A 26,825-nucleotide genomic window follows, 5' to 3' on the forward strand; every position below is an offset into this window, starting at 1 on the left:
CCCCCTGGGCTGTCATCCCAGTTTTATTTTCTGGCTGCTTCCATGCACCTCTTCCCTGATTCCTGCAGGCTATTCTCCTTCTTGAGAGCAGCTGCTCATTTCTCTGCTCTAACAGCACTTTCTGTGCTGTGGGGGGTAGAAGCTGACTGGTGTCCTTTGTCCTGTTCTCCCTTTTATGTCCTTCAGTTGCACCTTTTCTGTGAACTGAGCTAGACTAGAAGTCCAGGATGAAACCCAGTGCTTGGCTTTAGTCCTGTTTTCTTTCTCATGATGCTTCTGCAAACCCAGTGTTCATTCTAAGCTGCCTTACAAGCTTTTGGAGCTGTTCTATGGGCATTTGGCACCTAGATGCCTTAGCCAAGCTGCTCTGTGAGTTCTTGTCCTTTCTGGTAAAGTTTGCCTGCTAGTTAGTAAGGAACCCTGGGGATGGCCAGGAAACCCACACAGGCAGGGAACTGAGCCACTGCCAGTGCCCAGCAGCTGGAGATACAGCTGTACAGAACCAGGAGAGGAAGCAGTGTGGTTGCTGCGGTGCAGCTGGGAGCTCCTCACCACCTGCTGCAGTGAGGGGTGATGTCCTGTGCTGGGACAGCTGTGCACCTGTGGCCAGTTCTTTGAAATGGCTCGCCACTCTTACGGAATATGATCAGCAAAAATGTGTTAAAAGATTAACCTTCATGAGACTGCGTGGGATGGAGGAAGGTGGAAGGAAGTATTTTTGGAAATGGAAACTGAATGTGGGCATTTGAGGAATAGTGGCTGTGGCTGTGAGGCTGCTGTCTGGTGCATGTGGTGGGCACTAGCTGAGAATACAAAGAAGGCCTGGGTGCAAACATGCTCCCAATTAGCTGTTTGAGCTGCCATGTGAGTTGGATCGTGTTTCCCTCTAGTGGACTGCTATAAACACAGTGGAAACCTATTGCCACAAAAAGCAGCTGTGGGAGAAACTGCTTTGAGTAACAGCTTGTAAGTCCTGTCTGTTGCCCCAGTGTGAGTTTGCAGGAGTCTGAGGTAATAGATGACTGTGTTATTATCACCTGGAGCTGGAACTGTTCTCTATTAGAAAGGTTTTCTCCTTAGTTCATCTGCACAAGGCGTCTTGACTAGTAACATCCATGGCTTTGAAGCAAACATCTCTAGACTGACAGCCAGTAGATCGTACTGAACAGATCAACTTCCAGCAGAAAGGTTGGTTCAAAAAAAAAAAAAAAAAGCATCAGATCAGTTGGTCCCAGCTAAACCGTCCAACAATTAAAGATATTGGTGTCGTGTTTTTACAGCACATGGATGCTTAATGCCAGCACATCTACTGAAACATGAAGGCCAAAGCCAAGGGGAAGAAGCAAAAGCAAACTGCTGATAAAGAAACCTTTTCTGAGGAGTCTGCAATGAGGAAAAAAGAACTGGGGAAATGTGTGCGGCACACAGAGAGGAGGAGTGGGGGAAGCAGGGAGAGCAGCAAGATTGCTGCAGCCAGAGCCAAGTGTCCTTGGAGCAGTAAGGACAGACACCTGCGGAGACTGGAGAGCAATGAGCGGGAGAGGCAGAGGATGCACAAACTCAACAATGCGTTCCAGGCCCTGCGGGAGGTGATCCCTCATGTGAGAGCTGAAAATAAACTGTCCAAAATAGAGACTCTCACTCTGGCCAAGAATTACATTAAATCGTTGACCTCCATTATACTCAATATGTCCAATGGGCACTTTCCAGCTGCAGAAGGGTTGGGGGGGTCCTGGGGGCCCAAACTATACCAAAATTATCAACAGCAATGTGGGGATGATGATCATAAGAAACATGGCTTCAGCAAAAATACCTAGTTAGCTGCTGCCTTCATTCCTCCTTCACAGTGCTGAGCTGCAGGGAAAAATCATCTTTTCTGCCCCCATTTTTTTCTTAAAATGACAGAGGTAACACTCGCGGCCGTAGCTTATGCTGTGTATAAAAAGCTATCAGAAATTACACGGAAAATCCTCAATCAAATGTTGCAAAGCACCACAACTTTTGAAAACACTGTTGTTGTAAATACCTACAGGGATCTCTTAGATTGTGAGCTCTCTCGAGTAAGGGCACATTCTGGGCTGTTTGTGAAGGATACAGCCTCGCTGTGCTTCTCTTTAATGTATTTTTGGGTTCCACTGTAATGTGATATTAAATGACGCACAAATCATTCATTTTTTGCAAAAAAAAACTTAATGTTTTAGTATAGTCTTAAATAGGGTCATGACTAATTGCAAATTATTGGTTAGCAAAGCCTGTGATGTGATGGGGGTTCTGGTGATGTGAAATATAATAAATGAAATGGGAGCTCTTGAAGCAGGAAAATGCTGTACAAAAACCTGTTTCCCCCCTCGCTGTAAGTTTTGTCACTGAGATAACCATCCTCTAACAATGCACACAATAAGGTATTTATTTGGATGAGCTGCTGTGCAAGTTATGCAAAAGCCTATGTATGGTAATTAATGCAAACGTTACTTATGGTACTTCCACCATGCAGGTACGGGACAGGTCTGTCATCACAAGTCGGAAAGATCAGCAGACTTTGAAGCACTACAGCATCTGCAGACTGCATTCACATTTAGACTTGGAAACAGTGCTTTCCTTGGCATTAGAATATGAAATATATTCTATAAGTACTTGCAAACTTCAGTTTTGGTTCCACCACTACAGTACTGAGAGCACACCACACTGCTGTCATACAAAAATAACTCTACATACAGTCACACACAGAGGGAAAAGGACTGTAAACTGCTGTCGGGGTAATGTGCTTCCTTAGCTCTTCCACAGGTTAAATTTAATAATAACTTAATGTCACAGTTTAACTAAGGTCAGTAAAAAACAGGAAAAAAAGCTTTTCTGGGAATGAAAAGTGGTTTCTTGTAAGAAAGGGACAAATCGGTCAGTAAAGAGCACAGCCTCTTCCTGAAGCTGCGTTAGAATATGGTGGCAGTGTCTCCTGGGATTAGTGAACTTACTTTGCATTCCTACCAACGTGATGTCAGGATCTCATTGAAGACCTGCTTTTCTCTTTGCAGTATGAAAGCAAACCTTGCAGCTCTCTGGAGCACAGCCTCACCCCTCCGGTGTCGGGTCCCTTCCAGCGTCATTAGGTGGGCATCTGTACCCCAGTTATTGGGGTTCCGCTTAAGGTGGAGATTAAATGTTGGGACAACTAGCATGAGACCATGCCTCTCTTGCCAGGACTGAGTAGGACACACTGTCTACACAGTTGTGCAAAGACAAGTCATTCCACTTCTTGATTAAGGTATTACTCATTGTGAGCTGAGATGGCAGAAATTGCCCCTTGCTGGTAACTGCACCGTAAGCTGAATTGTATGAAGTTTAATTTTACTGATGTGAGGAGGAGAAATATGACCAAAGCTCTACAGGCTGACATGAGCAGGACTGATGTGAGCAACGTCATTTACACAGCTGGGACTGTAGTTATGTCCACAGTGCAAGGCACTGGAACTGCCCCAAGTTCAGTTCTATCTCTGTCTCTGCTCAGATCTGAACCTAAAGGATACTGTGAAAGGTATATATGGGGGAAGTGTAGGGACAGGGAACTGTAATGCTCATTAGAAAATGAAAACTGTAATGGTTGTCTGCAAAGAATTTCACATTCTATGGTTGTGTAGCAGCTGTGGTAAAGGGTCAGAGATATGTGGTTGGCTGTGGTGCTTTCCTGTCCTGGCAAAACTATTACTTCTATGCAGTCACATTTTACACATGACCTAGTAGAAGAAATCAGTATTTAAATTGCCCCATTGCAAATTCCAGTTTGGTAAAGTACATCAGTAGCACAAGAAATGTCACGTTTTTCTCTCAGGTGATGAGCATTTCATTTCTTTTTAAGTTATACTGACTACGGCTTGTTTGCAAAATGCAGCAGTGGCCATTTAACAATGAACTGCATTTCTGTCCACTTCTTGTCTTTCACTGACCATCAGTGGGGTTCTGGGCTGCTCTGTTTTCTCTTTCCTGCCGCTGCCTTCTGACTCCGTGGGCTCTGGGGGGCTCTGGCAGGTGCTGGATGTGCTGCCCCTGGGCGCTTCGCTGGCGTTTCCTCTGACTGTGATGTGTTCCCATCCACCCTACGAAGGGTTGATAGAGGAATACAGAAAGAGAAACATCAGCCTGCCAGTACAGTATTTGCTGTGCTGCTTTCTGTGCACTGCTAGTTTTATGGTATTTATTTATGGCTTCATAACTTTCGAATTACCTATTTGAAATTAATACTTATCAAATCCACAGTGCCCACACCTACCCCTATGCCGTAGTCCCATGCCAGGCCTTTGGGCTCCATTGGCTGAACCCCAGTGCGGTGGCAGACGGTCCCACAGCTCAGCCCGTGACTTCCCTGCACTTTGTCGGCTATCACCCAGACCTCAAGAAAGCAAAAAGAGGCAATAATAGCATTTGTTCTTCACACCACCATTCCCAGAGATGACAAATCTAAGCCTGCTTGACTGTGTTCACAGACAGCCCAGACTGCCCTAATTCAGTCAGACACCCAACAGGATAGCTGGGTTGTGGTGGAAGCAGTGGACAGCTTGGCAGGAAAGAGGTTATACATAGAAATGTTAAGGAAACAGAATAACAAGGTTCTTGAAGGCCAGGGGATGGCTGTATCGCTATTTCACTGTCATTTCTTGTCACGCTATTGGGATTCTGTCACTCAGATAATCATACTGTGGAATAAAACCAGTCTGAAAAGTACTTAATTACAAAAATACATTGAGCATAGTTTTTAATAACCTGATGGAGTGCCAGGAAGCTTAATACACACCTGGTCCAGGGGCCCCACGGACATTTTACGGATGTTATTTGAGACGTGATCCCAAGCAGATCCTTGCGGGTAGCTCGGTGTGATGCCCTGCCGGTACCACAGGTTGCCTGTGAAGCAAAAGGTCCTGGTTGCAGCTCAGAGTTTATTTACATAAAGAACTGCACTTTAGAGAAGTAGAACATGGGAGTCTCTGAAGGAGACCGCTGCAAAGGGCTTGTTTCTTCGTGGTGCAGCTACTTGTTTCTAGCCTTAGCAGCAGGAAGGTGTGCTTAGTTCTGTACATGTTAGGGCACAAAGCCCTTGTGTGCAGCCCTCTGAGAGCCACCTCTGTGACTGTTTTCCAAGTAACAGCATAGACGGAGGAACAGATGATGGCTGTTGTTTAAGGTGCTACCAGCTATTGCAAAACACATCTCTTTTAGCACATTTATTATTCCAAGAGGAATAATAACCTGTCCAACCAGATGATTTGACTTGGACTGATGTATACTGATTTATTTCTTCTAACACTGATAAATAGCTTTTCAGGCCCTTACCATTTTTATCCAACACAAACACCGATGTTCTCCCCACTGAGACTTGTTTTAACTTTTGTTTCTGAGGTGAAGGGATGTGATACCAGCAGTCACCTGAAAGTCAGAAATAGGAGAATAAAACAATGAGAAAACAAGGCCACATAGAGGAGTTCCTGGAGATGTCTGCAGTGGAAACGCATAGCTGTGCAAGGAAGCTGTGAAAGGTGTTACATTTGGTGCATTTACACTAGCTTGTTTTTAGAGATGAACAGCGCTTCTAAATCATCCAAGTGAAAAGCCAATTGACTTCTATAATGAACAGGATGCTGTGATTATTCATGGCAGTGCATGAATGAGCTTGCATCGCATGTAAGGTGAAGACTGTACCAAAAAAGTACAAGCGCTCACCTGCAGGTTTCTTTGTAGACACTGAGCCCCGATAGAAGGCAGAACCATCTCTAGCAACAGCCCACACCTGGAAAAAGGCTCCAACTGAGATGGAAACAAAGGGCTGATCTGTTCCCACGTGAAGCCACGATGTTCCCTGACAGATCAGAGGTGAACTGGTTAAAACTTCTTGATAAATTACTTTAATGATTACCAAATGGGAGTCCCTGAACAGTGAAAAATAGTCTAAGTAATAATAATTAAAAAACAAAACCAAAAAGTCTGAATAGAAACACGTTTCCTGATGTTTGAAGATAACGGGATGTTTAACTCTTTGAAATGAATAGCTTGACTGAATTGTTTACCACAGCATTTCCCATTACCATCTCTGGAATTCAGGGTCTGCATGTTGCTGAGAGGCTGGACACAGACTGACTTCCTGGCTCAAATTACTCTTTTTTGATTATACAGAACAATAATCCCAAAAACGCAACAGGTGAAAATCTGCCTTCAGATCCCATGTACATGTTCCCAGTCTTGCTGTTGTGCTGTATCTGTGCATACAGATGTGTGCTGTTGTTACAGACGCAGCAGGAAGGAAAAAGAATAATCCCTGAAAATGCTGATTTTCTTGCAGATTTTTTCCAAACACTGAAGTATATTCCACTCGTGCATATATACACAATGTATGTACACTGCATTTTTTTCCAATTGCAAATATAGCATAAAGTTAGTGCACGTAAGCCCCGATTTGTTGTTTCAGCAAAAGCTGTGCACCTGCTGCAGTCACTGATGCTGTCTGCTCCTTCCTGTGTTACTGGACGTGAGGTTGTTATTTCCATCCCAGGACACAGAAAAGTCACACCTGTAGGTGTCCAAACACCCCCCCACACTCAGTTAACTGAGCAGAGTTACTTCCAGCCTCTGAAAAGTCAGTGTGCAAACCCCATTGATATCAGTGGCAATTCGATTACAGTCATAATCAAGAGCAATTCTATCACAGGGCAGTTTACCTGAATGGGATGTAAACACTATTGACAATGGGGGGGGGAAGGGAACAAAGCTATCAGTGCAGGAAGTGGAAGTAAAGCACTTAATGAGGAGAAATACACGGCGGATAGGATAAGATAGGATAGTTTGTGTGGAAGGGATCTTCAAATGTGACCCAGGGACAGGAGAGGTTGCTGGAAGCAGCGTGGCACAAACTGAGGTAAGAAACGTGGGCAGAGAATGGTCACAGTTAAAGGAGAAGGACTTTCAAATCTGGGACACAAAGGGGGAAACTAATGAGGTGCTTTGAGAGAGGGCACTGCATGACTGCGTGTGCACACGTGTGTAATTACATTGAATACATCAATAAGGCAATAAGAATAAACAGGGAGCCTTACAGCTGGGTTTTGCTGTGTCACTCCAAGCCTGCAGAGCACGTCTCCTTTGTCACTGATTGCCCACAGAGCTACTGATTCTTCATCATCTGCATCTGAACTGGGAATTATGGAGATGTCCCACAGGGTCACAGGAGGCACTTCCAGCCATGGCCCGTTGGTCACTATCTTACATTTTCTGAAGTAAAGAAACCCCAGACCCATCAGATGTATGTACTTTCTATAACTGAATTTGTTCCCTGGTCCACTGTCCTTAGCTCCTCTCATTAAATAGGTACTATAAGAATTAGTGTTGTTTTTTTTTTTGTGGTGTTTTTCTTTTTTAATTTAAAATGGGTTTCCTACACCTGTTCTGATTTCACAAAGCATCAAACCAAGGCTGGCGGAAAAGTCAGCAGCTTTTGCAATCCCGCATCCTCACTGAAACTCAGCGCACAGCAGCTGAATGGTGAAACCAGAATCCCACTGCTCCCACTGCTCCCACAGGGAGCTCCACACCCACTTCATTCCTGTCTTTGCTATGGGAATCACTTTACAACTTGGGTTTGTTTTATTTTTTGGTGGCAACTGTTAGAAAGCAAATGTGGCATCATAAGGTTAGCGGAGGAAAGGTTCTGAATTAGAGGTGGGTCATCCTGGAACCAGCACATTTTTCTGAGGCAGCTGCAGCACAGTAGTGCTGTCTGTGAGGGAAACTACATGACATTGTTGTCACAACAGATATTTCTCTGTAGAAAAAAATGTCCCAAAAAACTCAGCGCATTCCTTTGTCTCCTGCTCTGAAGAACAGGATCCGGCCATGAGCTGCTCCCTATCTGTTTCCAGTTTTAAACTGAATGTTAAAGCAGGAAGAACTGTTTAGGCTCAAGTTGCTTGTTTTATTTCAAGTTCATATTTTGATGGAATGGATGTTGGTTGGTTGCATAGCCTGGATGCTTCAGGGCCTCATAAGATATCATACAAAGGCCGAAACACAAGCTCTGCAGCCTCAGCAACAAACTGAACAACGCCTAACTGTCAGATCACAGTAATTTATTAGTATAGCTGTTAGGAATTCTATTACAAAAAGCAGAGAGAAGCTGGAAAAACAGTAAATGCACAAACTTTCCCTTCTCAGTAGAATATCCTAATTGCAGTTTGCTGTTTTCCTGGTTCTATCTGGATGTGGTGTGCTGTGACTTAAATGGGGTTGGGATTATCTGTGGCCTAGTGTAAAGCACATGGGAGTCACATGTTAAAACAGTTACTGTAGATGACATGTATTCCAGTTGTTTTAGGTGAATTAGTATGTCCTAGTATACCTAGATTGTATAATTCCTTAATAATTTACCATATAGAAAGAACAGATACAGAGAATCACTAGCTGACTTTTTTCTACAGGTCCCACATAACCAAATAGCTTATCTGCTTACAATAAAAGCCATAGTGCTAAGGACCCCGAGCTTCTCTACTGGAGGTGGGTTATTCTTTGCGGGTTTCTTTACTATTACTTTTGTTCACCGTGTGATGACTCTTCCCTTAGTAACTAAGGGAGCCCATAAGGGAGTAGTTAGCATCAAATTCACAACTCGTATTCATTTCTCAGTTCCTCACCTTGCCCAGCGCCTCCGTCGGACAAAGTCTTTCATCGTCTTGTGGCCATGGTAGGACCTACCAAAACAGATTGAAATATCTGTTCAGGAGGATGTCAGGGCATCCCCAGCCTCAGCAGCCACCTGAGAACATTGCCCATGCTTCTCCCCACCTGCTGCCCTACCCCCCCCTTGCAAATTTCAGTGTTACTGTCCCCATAGGACAGGAGCAATCAAGGCATGCTTGTCCCTGATAAAGCATAGATAATGTGCAATGAGAGAAAGAGAACTTAAAAGATGCCTGTGAGGATTTTAAGCAGAAGAAGATGTCTCCTTACGCTGGAAAGTCTGCTGCGTACTGCCAGCCTTCCCGGTCAGTTCCACCCGAAGTACTGAAATCAATGTACCAGTCGGATACCTATTGCCAGGAGACAATAACAAGCACAGTGAACACCTAATTGTGTCATAAAAACAACTTGTTTTGATACTTCCACCTTTTGGCATGTCTGCTAGAAGTCTTCTAATACTTGCAATATCAATTCACACAGAATTTCCCAGGTCTCTTTAATTCACCTGAAGATGAAATAACCTGAACAGACATCTATTTCCCACTTGAACAAACACCTATTTCCCACTAGACAAACAAAAAAGCCAGAACCCCCATCACTTAGTGTTCTTTTGACTATGGAGGACTACTGCTGTTATACAAATGAGGAAACCAAGGTGACAAGACCACAAGAAAAATCAAGGTCATGGGAGCCCAAGTTTCATACCCTATGTGCTAAGCCTTACCTTCTTTGTGAAAAAGCTTTCAAAACAAAATTTACCCAAGACCACTGTGGTGAAGGAGGCTTGGTGTTGGCTTTGGTGCACTCCTGCAGGCCAGACGCATCACTCCACATGTACCTGTCTGTGGGCAGGCCTCTGTGATGAAATCATGCATACAGAATGCAATGTCATTTATGGCAACAGAATTCCAAAGGGGAGAGAGGAAAAAAATGCCCTTAATAACGAAGAAATTAAAGAAATGAAAGGATTTGTGCACTAACAAAGCTAGAACAAGCCCTGTCACATTTCATTTGACATGAATAGAAAAGTGCACTAAATAATTGCTGCAAATGAAGAAAACAACCTGCTGCTATATCCAGTGACTGGGTTCCACCGCTGGTTCTCATAGATGTAAACACATTTCACATCCCACTGCGTATAAATATTATCAGCACTACTGGCCAGTCCTATGAGAAAGAAATCATTTGGATTACAGTATAGGTAAACCTCACAGACTCTGCATTTTCAGTTCCATTAGCCACAGTAATACTTTTGATTATCCCATTTCTTACTTTCAAGATGACAATGTCAAATCGCAATGCCAAATCCTTCCTATTGGGTGCCCTGTTGCCTGTACAGCCCTACATGTTAGGAAAGCTAGGGGAAGGACAGCATAAATAGCTTAAATAGCTGACTCCATTGGGAATATAAGCAAGAAATCTGCACCCCATAGGAGAACAGTCACCGTACCTTGAATGAAGCCTCCTCCGTATCCACCAGTATAGACCCACACTGTGTGGTCGTATCCTATGCCCCACACTATGCCTCGGTTATTGCACTCTACCAGTCGAAGATGACCTCCAATTTGACGCCAAAACCTGCCAGAAAAGTGACATCGTTTTACATTTAGCCCATACCACATCCATCAGGAATGTATTCTCACCCCCTCAACTCTATCATACCCTGAGGAAAAGGCAGCTTCATTTGCTTGTTTATTTAACCTCTGTTCATTAGTAAGTGAAGGAAGTTGTTAGTTGAAAGCACTCCCACTGAACGACTACAGTAAAGTCGCTGTAGGGACCCTGTCAGTGACCTCTGGGAATGGTCAGGCTCTGAATTATATTGTTCTCCTCTTATTTTGTAGCTTATGTTTTGTTTTCTTTTGTGAACTAGTTAAAATAGTCTGGTTATTATCTGTACCTCTCAGCAGCCGTCTGCTGCCTCAGCTGTAACTTCATCCTCATTCTTAGTTCTAATAATTGCCTTTATCTAACAATAATACAGACAATTCATATCTCTGCTACGGAGATCAGGAAAAAGAAAAAAAAAGAAGGGTGGATTTAATTCTTCTGAGGATTTCTGAAGTGTTGTTACCGAAAGGCACTTTGTAAAGTAACCCAAATGTAGGGGCGGTTTCTAAGCTGAAGGTTTGGCCTTTAACCCACCAATCCTGAGGCTGATAACTTAGTGCCTGGAGAGTTGTCAGTGCTGTATAGTCACAGCTGTAACAGAACTGTGCAGGAGATGCTCCAGGGCTGTGGTGACTGGGGACAACTGAGAACTTCAGGTTTCCTGACTCAGACACTGATACAGATGGCAGCCCATCAAAGCCTCTGACTTGACATGGAAGACAGACTTTGCAGGATGGCAGCCCGTGCTAAAAGAACAAAGAACAGCTTCTTACATTTGATCGCATGGCATCGGGTGTGGTCCAGCCTCCAGCTCTGGACTTGGCTCGCTAACGAAGATGTCTCCTTTACAGCTGACTGACCAGATGGCGTGGTGAGAAGGAGGGCCCTGAATCCGCCTGCTTTCACAACAAGACATGGTCAGCAGGGACAGCTAGAAAACAAAAGGCAGAGAATCAGAAGGATTCTTCAGTGAGAATGGTTGGATAACTGCAGATTCAGAATGAGTGCAAAGCAGAGCAGACAGGAAACCTCAGCTGCCTCTGAAGAACTTGAATAGGACTTTTAAAATACTTAATTTGTGGAGATAGGTAAGTGGCCTAGATACTGTAATGCAATGCTCAGATCTCAGAGACTAGATTTATGTATTATCAGCTTGAAATGAAAAACTCATGGATTTACCCAGTCATGCATTTCTTGCTCTGTTGTGGCTGCAAGGCAGATCGGCCATCGCTGCTTTGTCCTTTCAGGTGTGTACAGGGCGAAGGAGTGCTTGCCTTCCTTCAGAACTTCAGCTATAATAGTGACTTCATTCAGGAACACGTGAATATACTAAGGAGAGAGAAAATAAATGTGACCAAGGTGAACTGACTCAAGATATTCCTTCCTCAGTGCCAGCAGTTTTGAACTTCAAGACAATGAAAAAGGCCTCCCTGCCAAGGATAGTAGAATCAAATCTTGGTGCCAAAGGAATCCTGTAGCTACTGTGGAACTCGATTTCCAGGCCTACACCAGCTACAATTCCTGCTGCTTGTTTGTATCATCCCTGCTTGTGATGGCTCTGGCCAGCTAAGCTTGGTTCTTTCCTCACAGCTGGGAACATTTTGAGCTTCCAGTGCAAAGCTGATGGATTAAGCAGTGTGGATGCTTGCTGACTGGGTGTTTCTGACAGAGAATTAGCAGAACTCTAGCTTAGAAAAGCTTGTTGTTCACTATTACCCTGGGATACCTTTGAATTGATTCCCAAAGCAACAACATATCATAATTTACCTTCCTTAAAAACACTTCCTTTCCTCCACAGGATCTTTCTTTGCCAAGCGTAATCCTTTTGAGGGTCTCAATCTGAACGTACCTTTTTCTCCTCATGATACATGTAGTAGATGAACAGGATGCTGTCACGCATTCCATCAGTCCCAGTGAACTGCTCAAGTGCCACTCGCACATCCATCCATTTATGAGGCTTCCAGTTTCTCCACCATTGCAACATCCCAGTTTTAACCCAAACGGACTGTAGAACAGACAAAATGAAAACAGACAAAGCTGCACAGAAAGGCATTGAAATGATGTGTAAGTCAGTGTTAATGTTCTTCTTCTGCAATGAGTGCAACAGCACACAAATACTAATTGATTCTGTGTCCCTTATAACTCAAAATTATAACACAGTTTCTGCTCCTGCTTTAAGGGCTTTGACATAATCTTGTTAAATTGAATTAAAACCCTGGACTCCAGGTGTTTTTAAACAACTGAATTGCAGACTTAGCAGCTGGCATTCAGTGATTAGCTGTGAGGAGACTCAAACCATGAATTAATCTGAAAAGAGCCAACTAGTATTAAAAAGGGGGAAATTCAAAGAGAAGTGATGCCATTTAAGTGCAGCTGTTGATATTACCATCACTGCTTTATTGATGCAAATTAACTTATCACCTAATGGTCACACAGAGAAACAGCGAGTCACTATTCAATTAAAGAGCCTCATATTATCGTGGACCCATTCTTACAGTGTTCCACGGCAGCAAATGTTCCTCTGAATTTGATGCTTTGGGACATTGAACAGTGGCTGACCAGTGCTGTATTCGCGCCTATACAGATATCAGATCATGTATATATACAGATATCAGATCAGATCAGAACATCAGTTGATGTTTCTAGGTGAGAATTGCTAGCCATTTTTTGCTGAGCTGCTGGTTTCCCACAGGAAGCATAGACAGTGGTACTGCAGGAGAAATAAAGAGGGGAATACAAAGCTGACAGTAAGTTCAGATCAGTACATCAGAGTTGGCTTCTTGATACCCACTATCGATAGGTCTAAGTGCTCAGGAGACAGGTGTCCTCATTGCTTACCTGCTCAACAGCCTGTTCGTAGTGCCTGAAGTTCTCCAGTTCCCGCTTCGTCCTTTCACTGAGCTGCTGGAAAATTTGCTTTCTCCATGCTGCTGTCTGTGCTGGAGTGATGGACAGAGAGAGAGACTGCACAGAGGACGACAGATCTGGAACAGAACCCAAAGCAGTTCACTGTAGTGACCTCTGAATACAGTCCTGTGCAAAAGGCACACCTGACTCTCCTCTGAACACCAGACTAGGTCAGTCCAGCCTAGAAGATTTTGCTAATTAGCACTTGAAATGGGAGCATTGCACCCTTCAAAAATGAGACTTTTGTCACTCACCTCAGATAATCAAGAAATACAATGTATTAATTGTTATGCCAATAGTAAAGGCTGGGATGCCACAGTACATGGTTTATTTTGACAATAAGTTATATTCCATTATTGCAAGAGTCTCAGTTCCAGCCTCATTCAGTTATCAGTGGGGCTCAGTTTACAGTGGCTGTCAGTGACTCCTGTCTTACCCTTGTCTCTCTGTGGATGGTAGAGGGGAGTCAGAGGTTGTGGTATGTGCACCCCTCACAAGAGCCTTTCTCACTGCTTCAGTTATTACTCAGTGCTGTTTTGGCTTCTGCCTGATGCTGCATTTGTAGCACACTGTGTTTTTTAACCAAATTCTTACAGAAGCTGAGAGAAAATACCACCTTTACATTCTTGTATCTCAGTCCCAAAATGCAGCACTACCTTCAGACATGGAGTGTAACAAAATGCTGCATTAAGAGCTAATGGGCTATCAGAAGTTTTGCACCATGGTTTTGCTTAAAAACAACAAGTATGCAACAAAAATATTTTTTCTTAAAGAGAATGAATAACTGTAACTGGAAATCATGGTCTGCTGCAGGGACTGAACTGTACCTGATGGAACAGTGAACCATTTCAGTGGGCTGTGCAGATCTACAAGGCAGCCTCCCCCGGACACCCAGGCCCACTGTGGGTGCTCGTCAGCCCCGTACTGTTCTTCAGCTCCCACTGAGAACATGCCAAGGGAAGACAGGCTGGATGTTTCTGCAAAGGTGCTGATGGAGAGGACTGCGTGCCTGTGGGCCTCCTTTAAGTCAATGTTTGTCCACTGCAGTTCTGCCGAAGGATTTGGATTTGTGGATTTACAGCTTTCAAGGTGAGCTTTCTCATTACTTGCTGAAGCAGCGAGAGCTTCTCCTTGATCAGAGTCCAGAGGATCCACAGCCACACTGGCAGATGCTCCTGCTGCCTGGCTGCCTGTGTTGCTGCCCGCTGCTCCCAGTGGGGGGGTGCTGCTGAGGTTTGTGGGTATGTTTGAGAGCTCTGTGTCCGAGGAAGTGTCTGCATCACCCTGAATGATGGCGTTTGTCTGATTATGAACATCATCGGTAAAGAAACAGCCAGCACTGAAGGACAAATAGATTATTAATTAACTATAATTCAAATGTAGTAAAGTAAGACAAGCCCAAGAGCACAGAAATCATTCCAGCTTTAGGAGAGATGCAGCAGATTTTTTTTTTTAAGGTAAGAATCCATCCTTAAGGGAAGAGTAACATGAATCTGGCAGATCAGTCCAGTGGAACTGAAACACGAGAAGAGATTCCACTCATCTTTTATTTGGGAAAAAAAAGAAGGGTGTTGGCTGCCTGCAGCTCTCAGACAAACACTGAAGCAGCATCACACTTTCTGGATGTGAAATAGTGAGATTTTTTAAAGCCCATTATTTTGTGATTTTTGTCTTGGATACTCAGAGCACAATGACTCCAGTAGCTTCTGCAGCATACCAGCGATGGAAGCACGTCTTGTACCCTTCATCTCTTGAGAAAGAAACATAATGAGGAGAAGGGTAATGCTCAGTGGAGCTTGCACTCCTTCATGATATTTCACAGGTAATGTCTTGTCTTATTAAAGACTGGCTCACATAGGGATAGTAAAGCCCAGAAAATCGTGCTGTACTGACAGCGTGCAGTGAACTCCAAAATGGGAGTGTCAGCTTCTGCTCTGACAGCAGCAACTGCTACCTATTGTTAATTCTAATGGCAAAAAAGTAAATGGTCTCTAGTGTACATAATGGTTAGGTGCCTTCTCTGCTTCCCTCTGCCTGTACCAAAACATCTCCTAGAACTGAAGCTCCTAATGTACAGAGTCTCACACAGGTATTTTATGAAGCACCTGAGCAGACTTGTTGAGCTCCCCGTCTGAGATCTGTCACTCTCTCGAACACACACAATTGCTTTCCACATCTTCCCACTGAGCTCACTTGGTGTGACGCCTTGACGAAAATAGATGGTTCTGTCATCGCAGCCAATTCCCCAGACCTATGGAAGGAAAGGGCTCGGTAAAGGAAACGGCAAGCAATGCAGGTGGTACTGTATACACAAGAGGTGAAGTAGTGGAAAATTCGCTGTGAAAATCTGCCAAACTCAGCATTTCCCCTTTCTGTTCTTCCTTACTGCTGATGCTGTAGTTACAGTACCAAAATTTGCACCATCATGAGAAGACAATTTGCACATGAATGTCTCACAAGTGATCACAGTGATGTGCTGACTGTGATCTGCTGCTGAACGAAGCCATGCATTGCTTCCTAGCAGTTCAGTCACATGGACCTGTTGTTCAGCTGTCCATATGGGCACTGCTGATGGTCCTCGCCTGCGCAGCAAACACAAGTAGCTTCACACCTCGTACACAGCTATCTTACCTGGTTATTTAAGCCTACGTTTACCATCATCATTTCTCCAACCATCTCAATCCAGCTTGTTCCACGTGGATTATGTGAGTTCACACCTCTTCTAAACCATACCTGCAACAACAGCAACAGAAGTCTAAGGTTTGCCCCCACTGTACTCTACTGGCAGGCAGACAGCTGAAAGACACATTCTTTAGTGGATCAGTTTTAATCAGGGTAAGATAAAATAATTCTAAGACAGTTTCTCAGCCCCTAGAAAAATATTTGCTCTTACATGTAAACTGTAGGCTATTTTTTGGTGACTAAATCAACTTCCAAATAGCATTTCTGTGAAGCTGGGATGACAGAGGGAGCTGTCAGAGGGATCCTTTCAGTGATACTGCTCCATACACTGTCTACTCTTAGATTAGTTTTTACCAATCAGAAAGTGTGTATGGGATGGGTACCTGGAAAAATTTCCAGTTGAATGTCTATGTTTAGGATCTGGTCTTACAATGGCAAGCAGCTATGTTAGAACTTGTTGATTGAAATGTGTGGAAGACATGGAATTTGACTGCTTTGGGCATATCTGAAGAAAAACAGGGCTCAGTGCTGGGGCTGCTTCTGTTTAACATCTTCATTGATGATCTGGATGAAGGGATTGCGTGCACCCTCAGTAAGTTTGCAGACAACACCAAGCTGGGAGGGAGTGTGTGTTGATCTGCCTGAGGGGAGAAGGGCACTACAGAGGGACCTGGATGGACTCGATTGATGGACCAAGGTTAACGGCATGAGTTTCATGTGCATTTTGGTCACAACAACCCCAGGCAACCCTACAGGCTTGGGGAGGTGTGGCTGGAAAGCTGCCTGATGGAAATGGACCTTGGTGTGCTGATGGACAGTCAGATGAATATGAGCCAGCAGTGTGCCCAGGCGGCCAAGAAGGCCAATGGCATCCTGGCTTGTATCAGGAATGGTGTGGTGAGCAGGACTAGGGAAGTCATCCTGTCCCTGTACTTGGCATTGGTGAGGCCTCACCTCGAGTACTGCATTCAGTTTTGGGCACCTCAGTACAAAAAAGACATGGAGGTACTGGAGCAGGTTGAGAGAGGGGCAATGAGGCTTGTGAAGGGCTTGGAGAATCAACCCTGTGAGGAGAGGCTGAGGGAGCTGGGGCTGTTTAGTTTGGGGAAATGGAGGCTGAGGGGAGACCTTATTGCTCTCTTCCAGTATCTGAAGGGTGCTTATACTGAGGGCGGGGCAAGTCTCTTCTCACTGGTGACAAGTGACAGGAGGAGGGTAAATGGCCTCAAGTTGTGCCAAGGTAAATTTAGGTTGGACGTTAGGAAACACTTCTTTACAGAAAGGGCAGTTAAACACTGGAATAGGCTGCCCAGGGAGATGGTTGAGTTACCATCCCTGGATGTGTTTAAGAGCTGTTTGGATGTGGTGCTCAGGGATATGATTTAGCAGAGGGTTGTTAGAGTTAGGGTACTACGGTTAGGCTGCAGTTGGACTTGATGATCTTTATGGACTTGATGATCTTACCCAGATTTTCCAACGTGGGTAATTCTATGATTCCATGATTCTATATATATTGTCAGTGCTAAGTCAGGGCTTGAAGCAGTGATGGAGCACCTGGTGGGAAGGCAGGGCCAGCCCAGGGGAGCTCAGGTGCATGCAATGCAATGCACTGAGTGACCAGAAGGGTTGGGCCAGGATGCACCCCTTCCTAGACCTCATTTAAGGGCTGGCAGTGGAGGCAAGGGGATATCACTGGAGATCCTGTGTACCTGAGACCTTTAGAAAGTAAGCAGCTTTTCTTTTTTTTTTTTTTTCCCCTCTTTGTTTCTATGTCTGTCCATGGTTGTTGCATTTGAGTACACCCTTACTTCCTGCAGCCTGGGATTTTCTTACCCTGCTCCTATTGCTGTGTTTTCTGTCATATTATAGCATTACAATGTGTTAGCTATTCTATTTTTATGTAGTGGTTTTATCAGCAGATGGAACAGGAAGGATGCAGTCAGGTGCAATGGCACAGTTGACAAACAGTGCCTCATTAAGCCAGAGTAACTCAATTATTTTAAACCACTAGACATTTGTTTATTCCCCGGATGAATGTCTAAAGCAAGAGCTACTCTATCTTGGTGTGACTGTCTTAACTTATATCAGTGCTTCAGTCATGTAACATCCTCATGTGAAGAAGCATGTAAACAACACAGCCAACAAAAGAATCTCATTCATGTTGCCCATCTTCTATGAAATTGTAAGCTCTGAAAGTTACAGTGTCAAAGTAAAGAGTTCTAAAGGATTACAGTGTCTTGACATCAAACATACTTTCTTCCCAAGGAAGATTCAATACCAAGAGTTTTCTCAAGTTGCACCCAACCACGTATATTGCAAACCAGAGAGCATTCCTATAGCAAGAGGGAATAGAATTCCCCAGACTGTAGGTACAGGGAGACCAAATGACCAATGTTTCATTTGAAAGTTACTTGTCCATTTCAGAAAAGCAAATACAAATAGGAAGTATAAAAACAGAACCGGAGCACTGAGCTCTTACTTTTCGATCTTTTGTGATGCACCACACCACATCAACACCCACAGAGACGTGCATGATCCCATTTTCAGAGCTTGGGGACTCCACAGTGCTCCAGGAAATTCCTGCAAGAAACAAAGCACAGAAGCAATGTTATGTTATGTATGTTATTTTCTTGTTTAAAATTACAAAAATCAAAGCAGCTTCCTGATAAATATAAAATACCTTGAGGGTTATTCCTGTCAATTCCTTCTCTTACAATAGCTTGCCCTTCCCAAAGTGTTGCCCAAAGGAGGTCATAGGGTCCACAGCTGATCTGTGCAACTTCACCAGGAGTGCTGATTAAGGACCACGTGGAACCTTCTGGATTGTGATGGCAAACATTTTCCCTGTACCACACCTAGACAAGTTTTAAAAGAAAGAAAAATGTGACTACAACAATGAAACTATTGAGACAAGCACGATGGCATCTTGATGGACTGGAAAGAACCTCTCCTTTAACAACTGCTTTTTCTTTCTTTTTGTTTCCTGTTTGCACTCTGGCCTTCAGAAATATTTTTATGCAGCTGAAGAGTATTTCCTTATTTATTAAGGGAGGAGGTGTATTTACAGATTAGCTTTTAGCATAGAAACGAATCTGGATTGAACGCAAGACCTGCTGCAGTGAGTTCTGTGTATGTTTCAAGATTTAAACAAAGCCACTTCAATATGTCACGGTGTGTTTAAAAAAATAAATAAATAAAAGAAACCCAAAAAACAGGAGGAATAAACAGCACAGATGTGTTCCTGTTAGAGTGAGAGCCCAAACTCACCTTCACTGAGCACAGTATGGATACAAATTCCATTCTCTGTGCAGCTTTCAAGAGACATCCAGTCCATGTGCTGGTCTGCTCATACTGCCTGCATGCTTATAGTGAGACCCCAGTGGAAATAAGTGCATCAAACAAAGAAAGCAGCCTGTAGTGGGCATATGGATGCTCCAGAATACAACTGCTGAGTGCCATAGCAACATTTTTAGAAATACATTTTTGCTTTAGAAGCTTTTACTTTAGGAAATGAAAGCTTTGTATGTGTCAGTCAAGAGAGCCTTATGAGTGGGATGCTTGTCACTAATTACCAGGAGTCTGAGGCATGGGAAGTTTTATTTTTAAACAATTTAACCAAGATTATCTACTTTGGCAGGCAGAGCCAAGCGTGACTGAAATCTTAGGCTACCTGTTCGAATGTTGTTCTTCATGAGACCACAAGATAGAAATTGTCTGTCTAGAGACAAAGGAAGGCTACTCAGCTCTTACAATGATAGAAGGAAAGCAAGAAGCCTTCTTTACATCACTGAGCAAGAGGAGAGACTTTTGGATGGCCTAAAACCAAAAACAAAAGAAATAAGATGGATAGCTTTCAATAGAAAATAGAAGTATTCCAGCGCTGGATTCCACGTTGCTAGGTTGGGAAACTCCAACAGCCGCCTCAATTCTGGAGAACTTTATGGAGCAGGCCTTTCTCTCTATTAGCAGTGCCACAGTCAGCATTCGGGGCAGTTTTCAGGACACAGCACACTAGTCCACCCAAGTTTGTAAGACTCAGCTTTTTATAGAGGTTTAATGCTTCCAAATTCCAGCAACCCTAAGAGTTACTATGCCTTTCCATTTAGAATACAGGTTGTTAAACAGTGTAGTCTTACAGCAGTTCTTAGATTCTCTGCCAGATGCACAAACAGCATGGTTTCTTATCAGTGTAGAAGGTAACAAACCCGCCTTGCTTTAAAAGTATTCAACTCCTTTTCAGTAGTAATTCAAATTAGAAAACATATGGAATATGCACATACCCTTCCTTGTAAAGAAACTGCCCACACTGATAAACGGCCAGGAGGCTCATCAGTGATTTCCCATCCTCCAATCGAGATGTCATTGAAAGGGTCTGACAGCCGGTCTGGGTCATCGTGTGACACGATCTGAAGCAAGGACAGAAAGATTGAGAACAGAAGAAAAGATTCTGCGGTGAATAGCTAAGTTGAGCTTATTTTACTCAGTGTGGATGGCTTTAAGTGCTGCTTGCTGAAATGGCCAAGCATGGGGCTTCTACCTCTCATTGTAGGCTACTAGATAGAGAGTGGGGAGACAGCTGAAGCAACACGGAGTCATTGTTTCAGCCCCCAGCTAAGGAAACTTTTGCTGCAGAACACTCCATAGAGATGTTCTTTGAATTGGAAAGTTGGAACATCATTAACTACAATTATTGCTCATTCTCAGAATGGAACAGAAATTATTAAAGAACAGTTATTCATACAGATAAAGGACAGAGCTGGCAAATGATACTAAACAGGTGCCATCCTGAAAGCGAATGTTTTGTCAAATAACCAGGAGAACTTCAGTGGTTGGTTTGAAGTTTGTAAAGGAGCTGAGCATCTCTATCTGAATTAGTACAAAATGTGGCACCTCACTGCCACAGGTCCCTCTGAAAAATCCCACATTTCCATTTATGCTTGCACAAATTACAAGGCTAGAAATCAAGGGATTCAGTTCAGCCTGGAGGGCAACAATAATCAACTATAAGCTCAGGGATATTAACTTGTGATTTCAGAAAAGTCACTACAGCCAATATGTAAGAGAACCTTCGCCCAAACATCCCGTGATTTGTATCTCCTGTATCTGATCCACCTCCTGCGTCTCACACAAGAATTCCATTTCTTGTCCTTTGTGTAGGTGCTGGGGAAGTCTATGGCGTAAGTCCAGCCCTGCAAACAGAGGTTTTCTTTCATGAAAATCTGCAGTGAGGAAAAGCTTGAAATCTTTACTTGGAGGAATTCTGCACACAAGCCATTCTTACAAACCCAGTACAAGCTTCTGTGCATGTCCCAACAGCCTAATTAACAGATCAGATAATTCTATGAAGGACTTGTGAATCATGTCCTAATTCCTCTGCATGATATATAAAGAACAAAGAATACACAGTAAAGCACTTTGCTTTCTTCATAATGGTTATGAAAAGCAGTGATACCAGCTGGCAGCATTTCATGGCCCGATCCAGGGAGATAAAACAACTCCTATAAACACAAGAAGCCTTCAAACAAGATTCTTCCTCGTGTTGTACTGTTGCTGAGCTATCCCCCAGAAAGAAGTAGCTGTGGGAAGTGCTTTCTATTTTCACTTTCAATTTTCACAGACCTTTCTCCCACTTATAAAAATTCCTTCCAGTTTACAGACTAAGGATTCCCAGAACAGATCCTTTTTCAGTATTGTTCACCTACCCCTTTCTCTGTTGGTTCCCCTCCAATATTTTCATCCACATACCAGTCAGACTCCCACTCCCAGTGTGGTGAAGGCAGTGTGAAACTATCAAGCTGCTGATGCTTCAGCCCGCTCACGTCACTCCACTGCCAGCGGTCACTGGGCATTAATTTCTCACAAAAGCCCCCGACTGGATTCCAGCGCTGCCAGAAAACAGAGAAAATGTTTTACTCGGAGTCCCATCACCACAGTGGAATCTGCAGACCCCAACTGAGTCATAATCAATGAGTGTATTTTTAAACTGGATTATCAAAAGACTGATTCTTGGGGTGAATGACCAGCTGTTGATGCTGTAGGGCTGCAGCTTGTGTTCCTTGGAAGAAGCTTTTCTTTAAACTATCAGAGAAGGGTTGTTTGAGTGCAGTGCCAGTCCCAACCGAGTGATTTTCAGCTATGTAAATAGGAATGCCCAGTGATAGAGTTTACTGATAACACTATGTTGGTCTTGGTGATGTGTGGCACTGTGACACTGTGGCATTAGGATAACTGCTGCATAGATGGCACTGGGATTTCTGGTGTAACTCATGGGAGAAAGATGATTAGCATCTTGCCTACACTAGAAACACAGCAGCGTTTCTATGCCAGAAACCACGTCAAGAGAACTACATCAGTAAATGTTCTTGTACCTTATGTTACAGAGGGTTTTTTTCCCTAAATCTGGCTTTAATCAGTTGTAGAACAGACAACTTGGCTGGCTTTTCACCAGCACAGTTGTGATTTCCCCCCCCAGCTTTACCCTCTATAGAAGCACTGGTGAGGTTTCTCAGGTAATGCTGCTCTGCACATTAGGGTTCTACTGGAGTTCAATTCTGTTGTTGTGAGCTCTTGCAGAATATTTTTCCTTTGTGCTTTCTAATATCTTGCTTTCTGTTTTTCAAACAAACAAGTTTACATAACAAACCAAACAGCTTTTAAAGCTTTGCATTTTTAAAGAGCATGTTTCCATAGACAAGGAACACTCTTAAATGAGCGGGAAGTTGTATCAGTGTTAAATTATGCATTAAATTAGTTTGTTATATTTTCACCTATAAGTTAATGTCTGCTCTGAGTTACATTTATCCATTTACGCCTTAGAAAGCTGTAAAATGTATTGAAGAGAATCCCTCTGTTTTGTCTCCCAGATGACTTCTGGATAAGATAAAAAGAAAATAGAGACATTTTCTTTAGAACGCCATTTTAAAGATGTTCTTTTCAAGTATCTTCCATTGAAAGGATCATCTTAACGTTTATATACACAAAAAGCTGGAAATGAGCTTTAATGGAGAGTGAGTGCCCTCATTAGACAATTCACTATTACATTACAGAAATAGTATTTTCTTAAGAATGTGTTTTTGTTGGCTGGGAGGTACGTTGGATGTTTTTGTAAGGGAACTGTGTGTCCATCACACACTGCACACATCAGTTCCTACCTGAAGTGTTTGCAGTGTGCTGCAGCACCTGCTGCTGTTGCTTTGGGAAGGACTTTCCTTAGGGAATGAAGATATTGCAAGAGTAACCTACCTGGCACATACATACTCTTCAGAAACACCAGTTATGTGGTGAGAAAAACATGCAGAGACAGATGATCTAAGGACGCAATGTGGTTTTGTTCTGAAGAATACATAGCAGAAGTACCCATAATACTACATACCTGATTCTCATAGGTTTCTTCCTGGTACCTGATGGGAACGTCACCCGAGAACACATAGGTGTACACTTGATGGTCACAGGCGATTCCCCAGCAGCACTGCTTGACAGCAGAGACACGTTTGAATTCCAGCTGTGTGTCCTTACAGAGCTCCCAGTACTGGCCAACCGTAGACAGAGTGTAAACCCTCCCAAAAATGTCAACAGCCCAGAGAAGGGAACTGGACATGGCCATGGCTGAAAGGCAAAAAGGAGGGATTGAAGAGAAACTGCATCAAAAAAAAGCAAAGAAAAGAGAAGAAGAAAAAGGGAGTTCTTGCTTAGAGGCACAGTGGAATGGAATCTCAGTTGACAAATGGCAACTTTCAAAGCTGCTGCTTTCTGATGGCTGTTAGCAGGGATGCACCGTGAGCAGTGGAGATGCCAACAGAACCTGGAAACAGCCACAGCAGTGTCAGAACTGCCTGCTGAGCTCGTGAGGATGCCAGGGAGGGCGGCTTCAGAAGGTGGGAGGAACACAAAGACTCATCTGCTCTGCTGGAATTCCAGGTGCTGCTCAGTGCCTGCAAAGCCAGGTCCAGCAGGGTGGAAAGGTAACAGTGAGAAGAAAATGTGGAGCAGCAGAGAAGCCAGGAAGGCCAGAAAGGCAAAATTCTCCTGGTAGCTGCTGCAGTGCAGCTATGAGCAGTCCTGCAGCTTTGGCTCCTAGGTTGTTTTGTTGCTGTTGCAGGCAGTATCTGCGCTCTGTGCTCTTGTGAAGCTCCTCAGCGCTGCTGTTGCAGCTCCTCCCCACAGGACGATCTGAGCATCTCCATGTGAACCCTCCCAGGGAAGCAGTAAGACGCAGATAATTGTGTCTGTAAGAAATAGGAGTGAGCAGCAGGGCCTGTACGGTGCACTTCACCCTGGGCCTGCCTGTTCTGCTCTGTCTGCATTTCTGCCTTGTTCAAAGTGGGTTATTACAGAAAGAATGGAACGGAACAAGGATGAGGTGGAAGCGATGTGGTGTCACTGGGACAACAGAGCCCGTGAAAATAACGCTGTCAGTGTTTGCACTGAAAATCCTGTAAAGCAGCCTCTGTAACAGAGGAAAATGTACTTTGAGTTTTGAGCAGCCAGAACACAGCAAGGTGGGGTGAAGGAAGCACCGCGTGTAACGCTGCGATGGGCCGATGGAGCCAGGCGTTAAAGGAGAACAAACACACACATGGAGAAGTACCCTGAGCAGCTCCAAACAAACGAGTAAAACCTGCAGGTATCCCAAAGGTGAAGTCAGGAAAACTCCAGATGGGATGGACTGATGCCGTCCGTGCAGATGGTACGGAATGAGGGCAATCAGCGCAGCTGCAATAAATGGGCTTCGGGGTATCGGCCTTTGAAATTTCCAGACGGAGTGTTTGGAGAACGGTGTGGAATCGCCCAGGATCGGGAGCCGTGCGGGCTGCGCTGCGGGCGAAGCCAAACGGTGCGGTGCTGTGCGGTGCTGTGCTGTGCGGCCGGTGGGTGCTGCGGTGCTGCTGCCGCTGCCGGGGCTACGGCTGCTGCAATGGAGGCCGCGCTGCGGGCTGAGATTTCCTGCCGGCCGAACCGAGATGGAGAATTCCACGCAGAAGGATCCGCGCTGCCGTGCGGCCCGGCAGCAAACGCTGAGCGCCGGCGGCCGAGGAGCAGCGAGCGGGACTTGGTTCCACCACGAACCGGACGCAGAGCGCATTAATTCATCGCACAGGAACGCACGGCTCCATCTCGCAGCGGTACCGTGCGATCTCGGAGCGCACAGCGCGGCGATACCGGAGCGGCCGAGGCGGAGCTGACACCGAGGCCGGGCAGCCGCCCCGCTCGCACGGCTGCCACCGCGCCCCGCCCGCCGCTCCCGCGCCCTCCCCGCGGGGCTCCGCTCCCTCCCGCCGCTCACCTGCCCGACCGCGGCCTCGCCGCTCCCCGCCCGCGGAACGGAGCCCGGAGCCCGGAGCCCGGAGCCCGCCTCGTCCCTGCGCGGCCCGGTGACGGCACGGCGGCCCCGCGGCGCAGCGGGGCGGTGACGGCCGCGCCCCCAATGGCCGCCCCGCAGCCGGTGGGCGGGCGGCGTCACGGCTGAGCCCGGCGTGGGGCTGCGGCTCCGGGAAGCGTCCACCCTTCACCGGGGAAAGGGGGTCGGACGGGAGAGCGCGGCTCCGTGCGCTGTCGGCCGGGTGGGAACAAACGGCGTTTACGTGGGGTTACGCTTCGCCTGTTTGTAACGCCTTGTCTGGAGCGTCAGACCGAGGGGACCCTCCTGGCACGGCTGGGGGGTGGGGGGACACACAACGTGCTGCCGGGCCGCCTGCAGCCCGCTGCCAACCGGGGACCAGCCAGCTGGAGAGGTTCGAAGGGAGAGCTCCACTCCGGACAGCATGTCCCAGGCCTTCCAAAGGGAGTCAGGAAACATGACATGAGACACGAGAACTTCCACGTCTGTGGATTCGCATTGCCACGCAGAAAAGGAGCTCTTTCAGATTATCGTGCATCCCAAAGATAACACAGGATGAAGGAAAGCTGTCCTTTGTTGCAGGGAGCGGGCAGGATGGTGGGATCAGAGCGGGGGCTTCTCGTGCCCCGTGGGGCAGAGCTGTGCTCTGTGCAGTGCTGCTCCAGCGCCGTATGGATGGTTTGAGCATTTTAGTGACATTTATCTATAAAACGCCATTTTGTTGCCATTATTTCATTCTGCAGGGGTTTGAGCAGCCACGTTTCTGGTACAGATAGTGGTTATTAGTCCAGATGTCTTTTGAAGTGGACGAAGCCAAGACCTTTGTTGTTTTCTGTGGGAATTGGGCATAGGGAGAAGAGGCTAAGGAATATTTTCAGTGAATTTTGCCCGGTTTGGATGTGAAGCACAGCCCTGTGATCCCACACCACGGTGGCAGGAGGGGCTTTGCGAGGATCTCCGCTCCCACGTCACGCTGCTGACGGGCAGGGCAGCTCGTTCGTGGAGCACCTTCCACGTGAGCTCGTTGTGTGCCCGTGGCCGCAGCTCCCCGCTGACGGCTCCACTGCATCTACGTGCGGGTGCCCGGGGTGCCGGTACAGCGGGGCCTGACGCTGAGCGTCGTTTAGTGTGTGCTATTACAGCAGTGACGTCTGTTCTGTACGGAGGTCACAGGAGGGAGATTTTGGAAAATCCAACAGACGTTTGCAGGCATCCTGCGGGCCGGGCGTTGGTTACAGTGCCCGGCAGAGCGGTCAAGTTGCTGCGTGAACGTGAAGCAGCGTTACCCCATCACGGTCATGCACGGGCCGGGCTGCGAGACCCCCCGGGGGGAGACGGCACTCAGAGACCCTGCTCTCAACGTGCGGGCACAGCGGTGCTGTGCTGCGGGCACGGCGCGGCCCGGGGAGATCCGTGCGGGGCGGGCAGAGCTGAGAAGTTTGCTCCGTGTTTTTAAGCCCCCGCCCGTAGGAGAAGCTTCGCCCCCCGAGCACAGCCCGGCACGAGGCTGTTCCAACCTCACTGCTCCAACAGGGGGTTCATCCCCGGAACGTGACGTTTGTTTTGGGGAAGCGTC

The 26,825-nt window shown here is 45.6% G+C and overlaps 3 protein-coding genes across 3 annotated transcripts in view; 2 read left to right on the forward strand and 1 right to left on the reverse strand.

The window, feature by feature from the left end:
* LMTK2 (lemur tyrosine kinase 2) overlaps positions 1 to 2,167 on the forward strand; it is a 40,302-nt gene extending 38,135 nt beyond the window's left edge. Inside the window, exon 15 of the mRNA XM_015876634.2 lies at positions 1,281 to 2,167. The gene's annotated coding sequence lies outside the window, so the exon portion shown is untranslated. The remainder of the gene's footprint in view (positions 1 to 1,280) is intronic.
* On the forward strand, positions 1,317 to 1,817 carry BHLHA15 (basic helix-loop-helix family member a15). The gene has a single exon (XM_032447689.1). The coding sequence runs from the start codon at positions 1,317 to 1,319 to the stop codon at positions 1,815 to 1,817; it is 501 nt and encodes a 166-aa protein (XP_032303580.1).
* Positions 2,168 to 2,383: 216 nt separating the features above from the next.
* Positions 2,384 to 25,321, reverse strand: TECPR1 (tectonin beta-propeller repeat containing 1). The gene is made up of 25 exons (XM_015876635.1): positions 25,196 to 25,321; positions 23,285 to 23,517; positions 21,615 to 21,797; positions 20,979 to 21,101; positions 20,193 to 20,318; positions 18,593 to 18,767; positions 18,392 to 18,492; positions 15,862 to 15,963; positions 15,336 to 15,481; positions 14,058 to 14,569; positions 13,162 to 13,307; positions 12,173 to 12,328; positions 11,503 to 11,652; positions 11,097 to 11,254; positions 10,163 to 10,290; positions 9,777 to 9,879; positions 9,472 to 9,568; positions 8,983 to 9,062; positions 8,667 to 8,723; positions 7,077 to 7,251; positions 5,710 to 5,845; positions 5,323 to 5,415; positions 4,787 to 4,893; positions 4,265 to 4,384; positions 2,384 to 4,091 (listed from the first exon to the last, which is right to left on the reverse strand). Exons 2-25 carry the CDS (start codon positions 23,513 to 23,515, stop codon positions 3,897 to 3,899), a joined length of 3,600 nt encoding a protein of 1,199 aa, XP_015732121.1. The 5' UTR covers positions 23,516 to 23,517; positions 25,196 to 25,321; the 3' UTR covers positions 2,384 to 3,896.
* Between the last annotated feature and the right edge of the window lie 1,504 nt (positions 25,322 to 26,825).

The sequence above is a fragment of the Coturnix japonica genome, chromosome 14 (assembly GCF_001577835.2).
Source record: "Coturnix japonica isolate 7356 chromosome 14, Coturnix japonica 2.1, whole genome shotgun sequence".
Lineage (NCBI taxonomy): Eukaryota > Metazoa > Chordata > Aves > Galliformes > Phasianidae > Coturnix > Coturnix japonica.

Bases quoted from the DNA above. Each gene is read 5' to 3' on its own strand.
- BHLHA15 (XM_032447689.1), top strand. From the start codon at position 1,317: ATGAAGGCCAAAGCCAAGGGGAAGAAGCAAAAGCAAACTGCTGATAAA.
- TECPR1 (XM_015876635.1), bottom strand. From the start codon at position 23,515: ATGGCCATGTCCAGTTCCCTTCTCTGGGCTGTTGACATTTTTGGGAGG. The intron at 21,102-21,614 runs GTAGGTGAACAA...CTCTGTTTGCAG, and splicing joins GGGAACCAACAGAGAAAGGG to GGCTGGACTTACGCCATAGA. The intron at 4,092-4,264 runs GTAGGTGTGGGC...AACCCTTCGTAG, and splicing joins CATGGGACTACGGCATAGGG to GGTGGATGGGAACACATCAC.